Source organism: Tachysurus vachellii, chromosome 18 (genome assembly GCF_030014155.1).
Source record: "Tachysurus vachellii isolate PV-2020 chromosome 18, HZAU_Pvac_v1, whole genome shotgun sequence".
NCBI lineage: Eukaryota > Metazoa > Chordata > Actinopteri > Siluriformes > Bagridae > Tachysurus > Tachysurus vachellii.
The window spans coordinates 6,146,909-6,164,087 of NC_083477.1; the positions used below are offsets into that span (position 1 = coordinate 6,146,909).

The window sequence follows — 17,179 nt, forward strand, 5'->3', positions numbered from 1 at the left end:
CTTCACTCACTTTATACATTTAATATTAGAAGCCAATATTTTTTTTCTATGAAAACTTGCAAATGAACATTGGTAACTATGGGACCTATTCAAATACAAGAGAAGCTTTTATATTGTTATGGCTATATTGAGATGAATTAGTTAGCTAGCTATAGTATACAGTTGAGGCCAAAATTATTAGCCCCCTTATGAAATTAGACAAAACTCTTGATTTCTCCATGGAAATGACCATTAACAACAAGTGTTTTATAGTGTGTTTGTTTCCAAAATAACAAAGACAAAATCTCCACTAAGTTTGATTAGGATATTTAATTGAAATAGTGAGTTGAAACAAGAAAGGGCAAAAATGAAACGTCCAAAATTATTAGCCCCCGTTCATTAATAGTCAATAGTGAACCCTTTCTGAGCCACAACTGACAACAACCTCTTAGAGTAGTTCTTTACTAGGTTGGCACAGGTTTCCTGAGGGATTTTAGCCCATTCTTCCATTGCAAATTGCTCCAGCTGGTCCAAATTACGTGGTTTCCGAGCATGGACATTCACTTTGAGCACTCGCCACAGATTCTCAATAGGATTGAGGTCTGGGCTCTGTGCGGGCCACTCCAGGACCTTTGTTTTGGTATCCTTCAGGAACTGTTGGACCAATTTCGATGTATGCTTTGGGTCATTGTCTTGTTGGAAGACCCAGCGACGACCTAAGGCTAGACTACGAGCAGATTTCTGCATATTATCCCTCAAAATGTCAACATAATTTTCTTTTTTCATGATGCCATGCACCCGAACAAGGCTCCCTGTGCCTGAAGCTGCAAAACAGCCCCACAGCATGATGCTCCCACCACCATGTTTAACTGTGGGAACTGTGTTCTTAGGGTTGAAGGCCTCACCCTTTCTTCGCCAAACATAAGCAACATCCATGTGCCCAAACAGTTCCAGTTTAGTCTCATCAGACCAAAGCACAGACTCCCAAAACTCATCTTTACCTTTCAAATGTTCACGGGCAAACCACAGTCTAGCTGTGATGTGCCGCTGTTTGAGTAAAGGGGTTCTTCTGGGACGATGGCCCTGAAGCCCACCACGATGAAGAGCCCTCACAACTGTGTTCCTTGAAACATCAACTCCAGAAGAGGCCAGGTCAGCAACAATCATCTTGGCAGATGTCTGGGGCATCTTGCTGATATCTCTGACTATTTTCCTCTCCAGGGTTCTTGAAATCTTGCGCTTACGACCACGCCCAGGTTTGTTTCTTACAGAATTTGTCTCCTTGTACTTGGCAATGATGCAACGTACGGCGGTTCTAGACACTGTGAAAAGCTTGGAAATGGCAGTATAGCCTTCCCCCTTATCATGAGCCTCCACTATCTTCTTTCTGAGCTCAAGACTGATTTCCTTTGTCTTTGGCATGGTGAGTAAAAGTAGTCTCTCCCAATAATGTGTTCAAGTGCCCTGTTCCTTGGAGTCCTTTAATGCTGATTGAATGCCCAGGTGTTGTTAGGAAGCCAATTGACTGCACAGGTGTGGTTTGAAAGCTGATTGATTAATTAGGTGTGTTTTGAAAGCTGATTGATTAATTGGGTGTGTTTTGAAAGCAAATATTCACAAGGGGCTAATATTTTTGACCACCCCATTTTCACTATATTTGATTATAAAGCAAGCCTAAAAATGTATTTTATATTCCAAAATGTACCAAAAGCTACTAAATAGCACTGGCGAATGTTTGATTATATCAAGTTTTATCAATGCTGCAAACATTGGAAAGATCTTTAGGAAAATGTTCCAAAATTCCTGGGGGGCTAATAATTTTGGCCTCAACTGTATGCGGAGTGGTGTTAGCTAGATTACAGCATATTATCTTAACCATCTTAATCTTATGATATCTTAATCAGAATACATGTTTTGTTTTGTTTTCTCATCTTTAAAGTTACGACAGTAATCAAGCGCTGTGGGAGATGCAGTAACTGGGCGATACTAATATGAGCAACAGATACTGAATACTGATTTTACTGTCTGCTCAGTCACTGTAAACCCAAACTGGTTGTATCTTCTGTTTCCATTAAAACTGAAAGAGAGTTAGCCAGTAGACATGACGTGTATGTAATGTAACATGCCCTGGGACACTTCCTTGCCCCCATGGCCTTTCTTCTTCAGTGCATCAGTGGGTAAAATTTTCATCCCTCTTTCCCTCTTTGCTCCCTCAGGGCCACCAAGGCTACAATTAATCTTCTCTACTTTGTCTTTTTTCCCTTGTGGGGATAAAGGATATTCATTTCAATATTTAATGAAACTTCCTAGAATACTGTCTGAATATATCTCTAGTGATGCCTCTAGTAGAATGGAAAGCCATGTTCTTTCTGTAAAGAAAAGAACATTTTATATGCTTATACTCTACTGATGTCTAGTTGCTCAACATGATCAAATCAGAATCAGAATCAGAAAGGTCTTTATTGCCAAGTATGTTTTCACATACGAGGAATTTTTTCTAGTACAGGAGCTCCACAGTGTAAACATATAGCAATGGTAAGACATGAACACATAAATAATAGACAGTCGTATGTGCAAATTGAAATAAAAATCAAATGTTCCTTAACAAGCAAAAATCAAACTGAAGAATCTTCTAAAATAAGACTGAAGGAATCTTCAGTGTTAAAAAAAAGAAAAAGAAAAAGAAAGAAAAGAAAAGCTCCTGTACCAGTGCCCCTTCGAACCTGGTCCTATCGAATAAATAAGTGCATAGCGATTTGTATATCAATTTGGTGTTTATGGCATCATAAATGTCACACTGAAGACAGACGGATGCATCCAAGGCCTCCAATGGGAATTTTGGCTCACTGATCCAGAACATTTTCATTCCCCAGGGTCTCCTTGTATCCCTCATGTTTATTTCCCTTAGGTCCTCGGAATCATCCCATTTGCCCTCATTTTATGCAGTTATGCAGTATTATATAATGCCCTTAAGCTGGATAGAAAGAAAACAAAAAATCAAATGCATACTTTGAGTCTCAGATTCAGCCTGGATTTGTTTAGTAGAATAATATTTTATTGACTAAATTGAAGGGGCACGGTGGCTTAGTGGTTAGCACGTTCGCCTCACACCTCCAGGGTTGGGGGTTCAATTCCCGCCTCCGCCTTGTGTGTGTGGAGTTTGCATGTTCTCCCTGTGCCTCGGGGGTTTCTTCCGGATGCTCCGGTTTCCTCCCCCGGTCCAAAGACATGCATGGTAGGTTGATTGGCATCTCTGGAAAAAATTGTTCGTAGTGTGTGATGCAATGGGTTGGCACTCCGTCCAGGGTGTATCCTGCCTTGATGCCCAATGACGCCTGAGATAGGCGAAGTAGTTCGGATATGCAGTAGCAAATGAATGAATGACTGAATTGAATTGATCTCAATGTTAAACACCATGTCAGCAGTTATATAAACACCATGTCAGCAGTTATATAAACACCATGTCAGTAGTTATATAAAAACCTAAACCTTTGTGACCAATCAGATATCAGACACGTGTTTTAAGTAACTCTACTAAACTATAAGCAGCTAACAATATTTAGCAATGCTTTGCTGACACATTTGTTGTTTATATACAGTATATAGTCTATATATGATGTTTCACCTGTATTTGACATGCTCTTTTGGCTCAGGCTGTAATTTCTACTTATTCACCAGTAGATGTCGCTCTACATCTATAAGTAATACAGACGACTGCACAGAAAGTCTCCTTAAACACAAATGAAAAGAAATAAAACGAAATATTTAAAACATAATTAAAATATAAAGTTATTTAAAGTAACAAGTGATTAAAAATAATTATAAATATTTTTTTAAAAAAAAAGTAAATATGCACACAAATATTTAAATACACAAATAGTGGGAAAATGGGTGATAGATAAGCTATATTTTTTTTTATAGATTTTTATTATTTTTTATGAATATTAAATCAGCATATTAGTCAGTTGTTTTAGTGATTGTTGCTTTTGTTGCTGCTTTTCTTTTCTTTACCCAAAAGAAACCAAAATGTAATTTTTTTTTGTTTTTAATTGGCAAAATTGCAAGTACACGAGTCTCCTTTTAAACTCTTACTAGTGCAGACAAAAAAATATGCACTTTCTACGTTAGCTGTACTCATGACACGTGAATCGAAATGGCTGAACGCGGGTTGTGATGACGTCACACTGCATCTCTGGGGCCCTCACATGCTCTCACAATTTTTGTAATTGCAAAAAATATGGAGGGACTGACATTAGATGCACATTTAAAGACCTTTCAGTTAACCAAAACAAGTAGGAAATTCTTGAGTAACTCAGTAACTTAAGCCTATTTTCACTCCTAACATTTTCATTTTGACCTTCATCACCTTTTTTTCCAACGCCCTGAGATTTTTCTTTTTTAAACTCTTTATCTTCAGTATAAATAACAAACCTGCCTTCATCATCAAACCCAACGAATCGTAGATTTACAGCATTTGGCAGACGCTCTTATCCAGAGTGACTTTCATTGTCTTATTTTTTTATACAACTGAGCAACAAGGGCCTTGCTCAGGGGCCCAACAGTGGCAGCTTGGTGGACCTGGGATCAAACTCACAACCTTCTGATTGGTAGCCCAACACCTTAACCACTAGGCTAACACACACCAGTTAAGAGTTAATAGGTTGTCCTACACAATTCTGTCTGGATGGAATATGTAGGTGTGTACAGACTAATCCTAACACCTAGAGTGTTAAATGAACAATTTGCTCCATCTGAGTCCAGCTGGTCTTATCTGAGCACAGTAGGTGTTAATTTAACACAGGGGATTTTGCTGTGTACCGCTTTTCAAAAATTGATGAAAGAACGAGGACGCGTTATTTCTCGGTGTAATTCCCAGATCAGCTAGCTTACGTTAAAGAGACCTGGATCTAAATCTGTAGTGTTTTGCACACTCTTTTAGTTTTGCTGATGGTGGAATATGTTGCGTTTTAGGTCTGTTTAGGTGTGAGAGAGAGAGAGAGAGAAAATGAGTGAACAGCAGGTGTGTGTGCTTCTTGATGAAATTTCTGAAGGCTGCTTTGTGTGTGTAATTAGTGATGAATTATTCATGTTGCTTTGAAGCACCGATCTTTTCATTACAGGGAGTTTAGACAACATTGATTAATTTTGGAGATGACAATCCAAAAGTCAGTCTCTCTCTCTCTCTCTCTCTCTCTCTCTCTCTCTCTCTCTCTCACACACACACACACACACACACACACACACACACACAGCACTACATCGTCCACCCTCTTCAGTTCTTCTTTCAGGGCATTTGCGTTCCCATGGAAACAAGTTTAAATATCTGTACATGTCACTCACTGGCTATCTCTCCATCAGGCCTTTTTTTCTCCTTCTTTGACTTTACATCTTTTCCCATTACCCTGGCTACTGACAGTTTCAAAATATTCTGGGTAGATCTGCGATAATAATAACGAGGTTGATGTTGTTTGATAGCTATGTCTGTTCATGATGCCCATGTCTTTCTGAATGACAGCTAACAAATGAGCAAAGCTCTGTCTAACATCATCTGGCTGTGGAAAAAACAGCAGTAAATATAATCATGGTTTGAGCGAAAACAGAGATCTGTGATTAGCTCTGTGATTGTCTCCGGGTCTATTGAGACGGTCGGATAAAGTGAGCTAAGCTTTTGGTTTTCTGGATGTCTTTTATGTAAGTGGTCTGTCCCAGCGTTGTGCTGCTGTACCTCTCACCTCAATTTAGTCTAGCCAGAGGCTCATTTCTCTGTCGAAGACGCTGAGGATCATATACTCTCCTGCAGCATTAAGAGCTTTTTAGTCTGTTTGTGTTTGTCAGAAAACAGACAAGACAAGGTCCATTTTTTTTTGCTATTAAATTAAAAAAAAAAATTATTTTACTATTACTACTGTATAGAATTTCATTGTATATATTTAAAACAAAAACAAAGGCTAATATATATATAATATATTAGGCTAATATATAAAATAAATAAATAGAATACACACACATAGGCTGAATACACACAAAAACAAAGGCTAATATATATATATATATTAGCCTTTGTTTTTGTGTGTATTCAGCCTATGTGTGTGTATTCTATTTATTTATTTTTAATATTTTCCTTATTTTTTATTATTTGATTCTATCCTGATCACAGTCTCAAACCAAATCACTTTGTCACTCCTGGGTGAGTTTGATTTTTGATATTCAGCTCACAGGGGAAGGGATTAGAACCTGATAACCTGATATGGTCACCTGATGTTGTGGCTCATCCACCTTTAGGTTCGATCATTCTTAGGTGTTGTTCATACAGAGATGCTTTTCTGCTCAACAAGGTTGTAAACAGTGCTTATTTGCATTACTATAGGTTATAATGAATGACAGCCTGATCCTCTCCTCTGATCTTTGTCTGCCTACATGATGTTTTCTGATTTTCAGATGATTTGTGTGTTCAGTACTTCAGTACTACAGTGTTCAGTTTCTGAAGTACTCAAACCAGGTGATCTGATAACGACAAACCTGCAAAGTCACAGAAATCAGACTTGATTGGCTGATTAGATAAATCAATGAATGTGCACTGAGGATAGCAAGTATAAAATGTTTCCTGTCAGCAGCTATTAGTCTATTTTTCATTTTTATTTTTATTTATTTATTATTATTTTTTCTTACTATTAACAAACAAAATGACCAATGGGGAAAAAAGCAAGTTAAACATCAGCACCACTGCAAATATTCTAGCCTTTTTTTATTAGCTAGAAAAAATAAAACTAGTATACTGTTAAATATTTAACTGTAATTTAGAGGGAACTTGTGGAGTCTTGTGAAGGCTTGGTTTTGGTTGAACATAGCAGGTCATGATAGAAGTAATGCTACCACGTCGGGCTCAAGTGTCTCTGAAAATGTATGTGTGTGTGTGTGTGTGTGTGTGTGTGTGTGTGTGTGTGCATATATGTTTGTGCTGAGTAATCAGCAGCACCAAATTTGGGAATGGGATGCAGACACTTAGGGTAAACATCTTATATAACAATGTCAAACACACACACACACACACACACACACACACACACACACACACACACACACACACACACACACACACACAAACATTTACAGACATTAACAGTCACAAACCCCCCAAAAAACACCAATACACATAAGGTTGATCACATCCTGTTTAATTTCAGACCTCAATTTGCATCCAGTGTATTTTCAGATGGCTCTTAAAATACAAAGGTAAATATGTAGATCTTGAAATCTGAAGGAAGACATCTATGACGGAAATAAAAACAAAAGAAAAGAGAAAGAAAAAGAGAAATGAACTACTGTTCATGCATTATAGACCGTGATTCATATGACCTTTGGATTCATTATTTATTGTTTTTTTTTTTAAACAATTTTTATTCTAAATAACAATATTTTCTTTTTACCGTTACGTTATAGAAACTAATCTGAAATACAGCATGAGACGTCCACTCGCAACTCTAAATCATTTTATTTTTACACGTTGCATATTTCATTGTGGCTTTTCTTTTCTTTTCTTTTCTTTTCTTAGAATTTGTAATAGAATAAGTAATAGATGTGTATAGAAATAGGAAGTGACCGGTTGGATTTGGCACATGTACATATGACTCAAAACGAGTCTTGTATGAGATGGATAGATTATGAGATTCTGTGATTAAACCTCACTCTGTATTCATTAATATTTACTTATCTTCTTCCTCCTCCAAATAGCTTAAAAGTCTATTTTTATCTATAGCATTAATATTACATTAATGAATATGCATAGATGTCTAATCCCTTATACCGTGTGACTGTAAATCCCCCTTAAACCTTTGTTAATGTTTGTTGAGATGCAGGCGTTTTGTGTGTGACTGATTGTCTCTGTAGCAGCTTTTGCATTGTGGCTACTTTCACAGGCTTTACATTCCCTAATTCCTCTGTGTCTGGTTCTGATTATGTTATTTAAAGATCGTTTCGCAGATGGTTGCCCAACACGGGCGGGAAATGTCATGTGGAAGAGAGTCGCTAATAAACCGAACGGCAAGATCTTTGTACAAATCTACATAACCTCCTAAGAACCATATGCAGCCTTCATCTGTTGTTGTTTGATTTAAGAAGACGTTGCTGACTAGAGTAGATCAGATTAGGAGAGGGGATGAATGGGATGATAGGCACTCTGGACGCTTATCTCATGAGGATTTATGCTTGTCTCAGGTCACTAATCATCTATCATTTCATTTTCCTTCCTACTGTCTATGAAGATTTGTAGAGAAAACAAGATTTCATCAGAAATGAGCACAGGTTCAATCCGAAGTGGGTGGTATTCCATGAGGGAAGTTGGAATTGTAAATAAATAAATCAATATTTCTATCTACAAATAAATAAATAAATAAATAAATAAATAAATAAATAAATCCCATTTATAACTCTGTCTATAAGCATATTTACTGTGTATTTGATTTTTTTTTTTTTAAATAGTGGATAGCTTGGCTGGCAGCTCCAGTGTTCCTGGCTCGATCCTGAGCTCGGGTTACTTCTCATGTCTGTGCAAGTTTCTAGTAAGTTCTCCAGCTTTCTCTGACTTCCCCGAAACATGGCATGGCAAGCTAAACTATCTAGGCTGTATTCCCGAGGGGATAAACTCCACTCATTAATTCCACTATGACCCTGACCAGAAAAACAAGACATGCTTAATGAAAGAAGGATGAATTCAAGAATGAATGATAGGATTAGTTCGTTTTTAAAAAAAAAATTGAAAGGAAGACCTTGTAAGGAAAGAATTTAGTAAAATAAGTTGTCATGTGCAATCATAGCATCCACAGCTAGCAAGTTTCTGAATTACCATGACCCAGTTTCCCAGACTGTGAGAAGTTTTCATAAATAGCAGACTGATATCCAAGTTTGTCTGGATGAACATGAGGAAGGTCTGATGCTTCTCTGGCTTTTTTTTTCTTTGCTCTTTTCTCTCCTCTAGTATCTCTCTCTTTTAGAGAACAAGGCTGCTTGTGATCTGTCTCCACAAGCCGTTTCATTTATTAAAATTATCTTACATAATGCCTCCTTTATTTAATCAGCCGCACTCGTTTTCTCCCACAGAGAGAAGTGATGGATGGGGCGAGTGGGTGAACTCTCTGCTCATTTATTTCTCCTTTGTTTCGCACGTCTCTGTGTGCCGCGCGCTCCTCCCCGACCTTTGTGTAATTTTTAAAAGAGAGCGAGGTATCTGGAGATCATCATCATCACGCTCGGCAGTAAGAGCTGCACGAGTTTAAAGTGTGTGGGACTGTTGTGGATTACCTAAACTGGGATTGTGTTGCTGATAATCCTTATGTAAAGTGGTTAATCTCATGAGTCACGTGTAAAAATACAGACATGTGAAAGTACCATACTGTGTCATATTTTCATGACACAAGTCGATTTTTTTCCATGATTCATTTGATTCTGTTTTAAGATTCATTTGATTCTGATTTCTCTGGTGATTGTTTTGGTCAGTGTTATATTTTCACATCCGATTTCTAAAATCACAAAACAATTCTAGAATCTGCAAAATTTTTAGCAGATTTTTTTTACATATGTTTTTCTTTTTTTAAAAAAAAAAAGAGTCACGTGATTTTGTTTATGATTCATTTCTTTTCTCTATGATTTTTTTTTGGTTCCTTTCTTTTTACCCAAAATTTTCAAAACCAATTCACATCTGATTTGTTAGTCATTTATTCCCAAATCTGGATTTTTTATTTTTTTTTTGCCAATTATTCATTTATTTGTGGCAGAGATTTATTTTCACATTGAATAAAAAACAATTTACATGTGATTTGTTTCATTACTCATTTCTTTCCACATCCGGATGTGATTTTTTTAAAAAGGTTTCTCATGTGAATTTTCTTTCACCTGATACTTTTATCTCAGCATGTGATTAAATATGATTCACATGTGATTTTTTATGATTTGTTTATTTCTGCATGTGATTTGGAAGAAATGTGTACATTTCTTTTTCACAGGATTAATTTATTTCTGCATGTGATTAAAAAAATATTCACATGATATTTTAAACGATTCATTTATTTTCACATGTGAATCACACACGAGTTTTTCAATGATTCGCATGTGATTTTCTACACATGATTCATTCATGTGTACGATTAAAAAAATATATTACACATGGGCAACTTTACACGTGCGATTTCAGGGCATAGCAGGTTATTTACATTGTTACAGGTGAGTGTAATATATGATCATGTCTTGGGGGAAAATATGTGATTTTAAGTTTATCGGAATACTTTGTGACAAGTTATAGACATTTCAGGTATTCCACAGTCCTTCAGCATGTCTGGTAACCACGTCCTCATTGCCCAGATGTAGGGCCATCTTTAAACACTGCATCATCAACATCATCATCAACATCATCATCATCATCATCAGTTAGAAGAAGACTAATGCTTCATATTGCACTGTGCCCTTGTACATTATTAAGCCTTTAAACCATGAGTCCTGCTCATTGTTCTCAAGGCCTGGTAAATATCTCAGAGTCCTGATATGGAGATTTTTTTTTTTTTGGTTTCAATTTCAGAAACATTTTTTTCTGTTTCTTTTCAATTATTATCATAAAGTGTAAATTTTAGCTATTGTGCAAGCAGCCTCCAATAAAGCTCGAAGCTCCAACACATCTGATATACTGTAGTGCTCAGAAGATATATATATATATATAATATATAATATAATATAATAGATATCCTGCTCAATCATTTGCACTGTCATGCATTTTTGGTGCAGTTAATCAGTCCCGCTTTAGACACAACCAACATTCATGGACGTTTCTCTTCTCTGAGCTTCGTCTGCTGTGCAAGAGGGTGCATCCTGAGCATGAACGAGTGTGTGTTTGAAGCTGGATGTGTCGTCTGTGTGTGTGGAAGGTAAACTGTTTCTAGAAAAATGCTGATTTTTAAAACACACACATACAGTATACACACACACAGATTAATCTACACACAGAAGATATAAGACACTATGTTATCTAGCTATCTGCTAGCCTGGGTGCCATCTTGTTTTCTTTAAATGAACGTCAGGTCAATGATTTCTAGTGTTGATGTTGACAAAAAAAAATGATTTAAAATCACTTTTGTTTAACCAAAATGTTGGTGAGTGGTTGAAGCGCTACAACATACAACTATTTTTTTAAAAATATATTAGGGATCATTTTATTGCTTCGAGTCACACTGAACAAAAGGGATTGTGATTCTGTATGAGTGTATGATGGTGTAAGAAGGATCTATTTTCAGGGGGAATTCTACAAAATCAAGAGCAGGGACCGAATGCACCAACCAGTACGTATGTCTGACTGGATTTTGGCACCCAGGATAGCTTGGTATTGCATTACGATATCAATTAAAGCTTTGACAGCAAACTACAGCATGAAACAAGGAATCCTATTTCAAGTTTTCCTACAGGAAGGCCATCCAGAAACAGTCATGAACATACCGACACCTGCCCACGTCAGCGAGGTTCGGTGGTTCATATTGGCACTTGCTTTGCTTCGTATCTGTCAGTTCAAGCCAAATCTAAAGGGACAGACCGGATCTACGTTAAAATAAAACTCTCTAGAGATGAATATCAAGGGGCAGCTATGTCCGCGATCATATCTCGGACTCTTTATGGTGCGATCTCTGGTCAGAGTTCAGGCTAGCTGATAGGGTTTCCATCTCAGTTCCCAAAATTCCCCTTATACCTTCCTCCTCGTCTTCCTCCCTGCTGAACGCCAACTCGTTCTCGTAACAGAAGTTAGCACTGGAGTGCAATGACTTGCTGTCCTCAATGTCTTTGGCACTGCAGGATGGTGTAGAGGGCACCTCATAAGTCTTGTGGAAGTGCGTAAAGTCTACCTTGTAGTGGTTTTTTTCCTCAAACACTACTGGCTCGAAGCGATGACCCCATAAGATTTCGCTGGACAGGTATGAGCTGCGCACCTGAGCGGTCATCGCCGTGGCCTCGACCATGCCCTCGAGGATCACCACGATCTCAAAGTCTTCACTGATCAGATCCTGTTTGCTGATTCCAAACAGTGGGCTCTCTTCGTTTATCTCATGGATTATGGTCAGAGGAGAAACAAGGAAGATACGGTCGATGCCTTGGTCATAGCCAACGTTGATGTCGATCTGGTCAAGTGGGATGTACTCGCCCTCTTCTGTCACTCTGGGCTTGATCAGCTGTGCTCGGACATGCGCCTCCACAATGTGACTTTTGCGCAGGTTTCCTACACGCCACATCAACGATAGTTTTCCATCTCGCATCGCAATGACCGCGTTGTGCGAAAATAACAACGTCTGCGCACGTTTTTTGGGTCGGGCCATTTTGGCCATGATGGCACCAATCATGAACGCATCAATGATACAACCCAAAATAGACTGTACGACAACCATAAATACAGCCAGCGGACACTCTTCAGTCACACAGCGGAAGCCGTACCCAATCGTGGTCTGTGTCTCAACTGAGAACAAGAAAGCTGCCACAAAACTGTTGACCTGCATGATGCAGGGTATGAACTCTTCACTAGAGGTTCTGTCAAAGTCACCATGTACAAGAGCAATGAGCCAGAAAATGAAACCGAACACCAGCCAGGACAGAATGAAAGCGAGAGAGAAGAAAAAAAACATCCAGCGCCAACGGATGTCCACGCAGGTCGTGAAGATGTCGGCCAAGTAGCGCTGTGATTGCTCTTCCATGTGCGAAAAGCTGACGTTACACTGTCCGGTTTTGTTAACGAAGCGGCTGCGTGGCTTTCGCCGCGTCTGGATCTTACCATTTCCAAAGCCATTGCCAAGGGCAGGCATGTTGCCGTGGTGATGGACGTCCTCCTCCGACGATGACACGACGTTGTAGCGAGGGGTCTTTCCCACACTCATGCCACTTGGCCCAGTCAGGACAAACCAGTGGTTGGGATACTAGGCCTCTGTCTCTCCACTAATCACAAGGACCTGTGAAATAACAACAGGTGAGATCAGTCATATGAGTATTTTTAAATGTAATCAAAGGCAGATTTCATACAGAAACTTGGATGAGTTCTAAACGTATGTATCCATAGTATCCTACTGTATGTAACACTGAAAATGCTTAATTTGTAATTATTGCAATTATAGCAGCAAAACTGCGCTTAATAACACTCGCAATATATTTGATCATTTTATAGTTTCAGCTTGTCTGTGTGCCAACTGATCTCTACAATGTTAAAAATGTGTTTTCACTTAGTAGATTATAATTTAAAGCTAAACTTAGCATTGCACATAAATCGTAAAATTGATGATTTACTTCAGATTTACTGTAAGCACTTTTTTTATACATTTTATAGGAAACTTCATTTTGAATCATTTCAGAATAGCAGGATATCTTTATAAAGGTATGAAAGCACTAAAACAAAGAAGTAAACTACTAGCTAACCTTAGACCAAGTGTAGCATGAGCTGCTAGCAGAATGTAACACTAACATTACTCAATGCTTCCAGTTAGAAATGTAGCTACACGGTTTGTTTATTATATGTTATTTAGGACAAAAACGCATTTTATGTGTAAATGTTTGATCTGCGTTACAAAGGAAAAAGCCTTATAATGCTGGAAATGTGCTGAAAATGTTTTTTAGGTTTGTACCCAGCCTGTCAAAGTCATTCTCAGAACACAATACAGCAATAAACACAATAATAAATGCATCTGTTGCTCAGCTGGAGTTGATATCCTGCTACAGGTATGACTTAACCGTACAAATGTTGACTTTTTGACAGAAATCTGAGTAAAAAATTCTTGCACATAGAGTCACACAGACTGTAACAGCAGTATTTAATAAATATTACATATTAATATAAACTGATTTCATATTAATTCAGACTAAAATAGGATTAATGACTCAAAACTAATTTTTCTATGCATTTCATTAATAAAATGATTACAATACAATCTTTGTAATTGTTCCATAATATATTTTATTTACAATTAATAATTAAATAGTTCTAGTGCAAATTTATTTATACAGCAAAAAAAGTCTTCAGGGGTGAAAAAAATACAGCGTTTTTAGTGCTGCAGAAATCCTACGATGTGATTTTCATAAAAAGATTAAAGTCTAGTATCATGCATGAAATAAATTCACACTAATCAATTTGCTTTGAATTGTATTGCTATTTTAAAAACTAAGTTCACACCACACACACACACACACACACACACACAACACACACACACACTTTTACTTTCATCACCTCATATAAAACTAAATAGAGACAAAAATAAAAGTGATGAAAGCAGATTTCAAGTCAAGTGTTAATGATGTGTTACTCTGGGATGGTGTACGCAGCCCGAGTGTTTCCCTGCGCAGCTATAAATGCATGAGTCTGCACTGCAGCAGATGTAACAAATTAAAATTAGCCAATTTTCACACTTTTCCTGCGAAATACAAATCCACACCTCACTTCGGTGCAGCGGCACATACAACTGTCAGCTTTCTGGGGGTGAATATTAAACTACACTACACCTCCTGATCTTCATCATAACCATCAATACAATTTTTTTTTGTTAATGGTTGTTATTATTTCGCTGTTCCTGGTGCTGTGTCATTTCTCTGAAAGTCCTGTTTTGGAAGCTACCCATGGGGTCCGGATTTAGGCGCCTGGTCCCTGCCTGACTCAACTGATCTGTCTTTCTAATAATAGATGCCTATTTCACAGAGGCTAGAGACATGCACACATATACACACATGCGCACACACAAACATCCACTTCCAAGGGTCTGGGTGACACACTGTACTCATGCCAGAGGCTTAGGTATACACACTTGAGGTGCTGCTATATCAGTGAGTGTGAATATCTGCGGAGCCTTAGATCGGATAAACAGCGATGATGAGAAAACTAAGCCATATCATTTCCTTTTCTCTCTCTCTCTCTCTCTCTCTCTCAAATACACACACACACATACAAGGATGCATACTGCTTCATCCTTACAGTGCACAGGAATCAAAGAATCAGATGAAGAAATGAAGGGATATAGAGGTTACCATAGAAACCGGTCTGGTAGAGGTTGTGTGTGCTTGTGAGTGTTTGAGGGGTGACTGCCGGCTTCATGCAGTGGTATTTTAGTCATCCTCCAGGTGGCCAATCACTCAGAGAGAGTGGGTGAGAGAGAGTGAGAGAGAGAGAGAGAGAGAGAGAGAGAGAGAGAGAGAGAGAGAGAGAGATTTAATGTGGTACAGGTCAACGAGAAGGAGAGACGAGAGGCAGAGTTGAGTTTTTGGTGCCGGAGGGAGAAACACCTGTTACTGTACTGAAGCTGGCGTGGTCACTGCTTCCTGCAGCGATGCCAGGTAGCGTGGCTGAATGCTCCGTGTGGCCTGAAAGAACAGCTCGCTCTCTCCACAGTCCAGGATTCAGCATAAACATGCTGTACTGCGCTGCACCCGCTGCTACATACTGTAGTATATCAGGAATACGTGTTTGTTACACTTTGTTTTTCTAATCTAATCTCTGGCTAATAATGGAGTCTAATAATAAAACTGAATAAAAGTCTACAGACAGCTGTTAAAATTTCAAATAAACCAATTGAAACTGTTTTTTAACTCCTTAGAAAATCCTACCAAATATTTTCATGAATGTTTTTATTCATGAAACATCTAACATTTTATGCAAGAAACGTCACAATGGCTTACCGAGTGAATAATTATGATTTACATTGATTCAATATGTGATTATGTATTAAGAATGATTATATACGTTAAATATTTTTAGTCACTTCGCATGTTTTATGTATTTTTTTATTCAATCCGTTTTATCTTCATGTGTGTTATGGATTTATATAATTAATATCAATTGTTTTTTATCATTTAACAGACTTACGTGCATGAATTGTGTTTGTATTTATACAGTAGGACCACACGTAAATGAAATGTATATGTATAAACGATATTTCTCCTGTAACGTTTTAGTCATGGTTACACCAAATCAGCAAATCAGCACTTGACAAAAAATCCCATCATCCTCCAGCTGACATGTCACATGTTCCAATCACAATCACCTCTGTCCTGTTTCATCCTGAAGAGTACCTCTGTATAAAATCCCATGTTACAGGCACTTATCGTAAAGCTTTTGTTGATGTGTCCAGTTTAATTGTTGCACTGTCCGCGTTAGTATTTTAGCCTTGATCACAGCATGTATGTTTGTGCTAGTTTGTTTCTGTAGCTTCCTATCATGAGGTTTCTCAAATTTGTATTATTGACACAACTTGACACACGTATCACTAAAAAAAGGAAATGTTTGCAGGTTATGCAGCTTGGTTCTATTTCTTTCAACGTGTATCAAAATGAATTAAATACAGTCAGACATCACTCTTGAATTTTAAAAATAGAATTAGAGAGCTTTTCTCTTGACGTTGGTTGGTTTTGTGGAGTGGAGTGTGGAGTTGTTTTAGTGAAACTAAATGTTTTCTAATCAGGTAAAAAATGTCTACACTCACTACACAGGCCTGTGGTAGCTGCACACATCAGATTCAAAAAACTGCTGCTTGTTTACGAAGCCAAAAATGGACCAGCTACCTGTAACCTCAAAGCTCTTATCAATCCTCGCACTGTACCTCGCTCTCTCAGATCTACTAGCACTGCTCGACCGTTCCCACCGTTTCTCAGGGTAAGAGGTACTGTACAGCAAGACTCTTTTCTGTTCTGACACCGAGGTGGTGGCGTAAACTTCACCTAGATGTCTGAACAGCTGAGTCTCTGGCTATCTTGAAGGTGACCTACCTCCTCCTGAAAATAGCTCTTCCTGAAACACTTAAAATATAACAGATTTTTCCTGTTTGTTTTGTGTATATTTAAAAAAAATCCTGAACAGAATTTTAGGCTGATGACATCCTAAGTCTGTAACCTAGTGAACGAGAGCACTTTTGTATGTCGTTCTGGATAAGAGCATCTGCTAAATGCGTAAATGTACAGAATTCAAACTTTGTTGACCTTAATATCTTTGACTGACGCATATACTGTATAGATATACAGATATAATGCTGCGTTCACACATACAGAAACGTGCAGTCACAAAGCAACCAGAGCTCATTTATTTTCTGTCAGAGCTGGCGACTTCTGCCACCTTGAGCGACAATGTGCATTGGAGACTAGATGTGGATGTGTCCAGTGACAACAAAGTTGATAAAACTTTATGCAAATATGGCAGTGAAGACCATTG

At 38.0% G+C, this 17,179-nt stretch overlaps 1 protein-coding gene across 1 annotated transcript in view; it reads right to left on the reverse strand.

Annotated features, from left to right (window-relative positions):
- Positions 1–10,853: 10,853 nt before the first annotated feature.
- kcnj12b (potassium inwardly rectifying channel subfamily J member 12b) overlaps positions 10,854–17,179 on the reverse strand; it is a 9,155-nt gene continuing 2,829 nt past the window's right edge. The window contains exon 2 of the mRNA XM_060893037.1: positions 10,854–12,947. Within this exon, the coding sequence (XP_060749020.1) occupies positions 11,610–12,875 (1,266 nt within the window). The 5' untranslated portion in view covers positions 12,876–12,947 and the 3' untranslated portion in view covers positions 10,854–11,609. The remainder of the gene's footprint in view (positions 12,948–17,179) is intronic.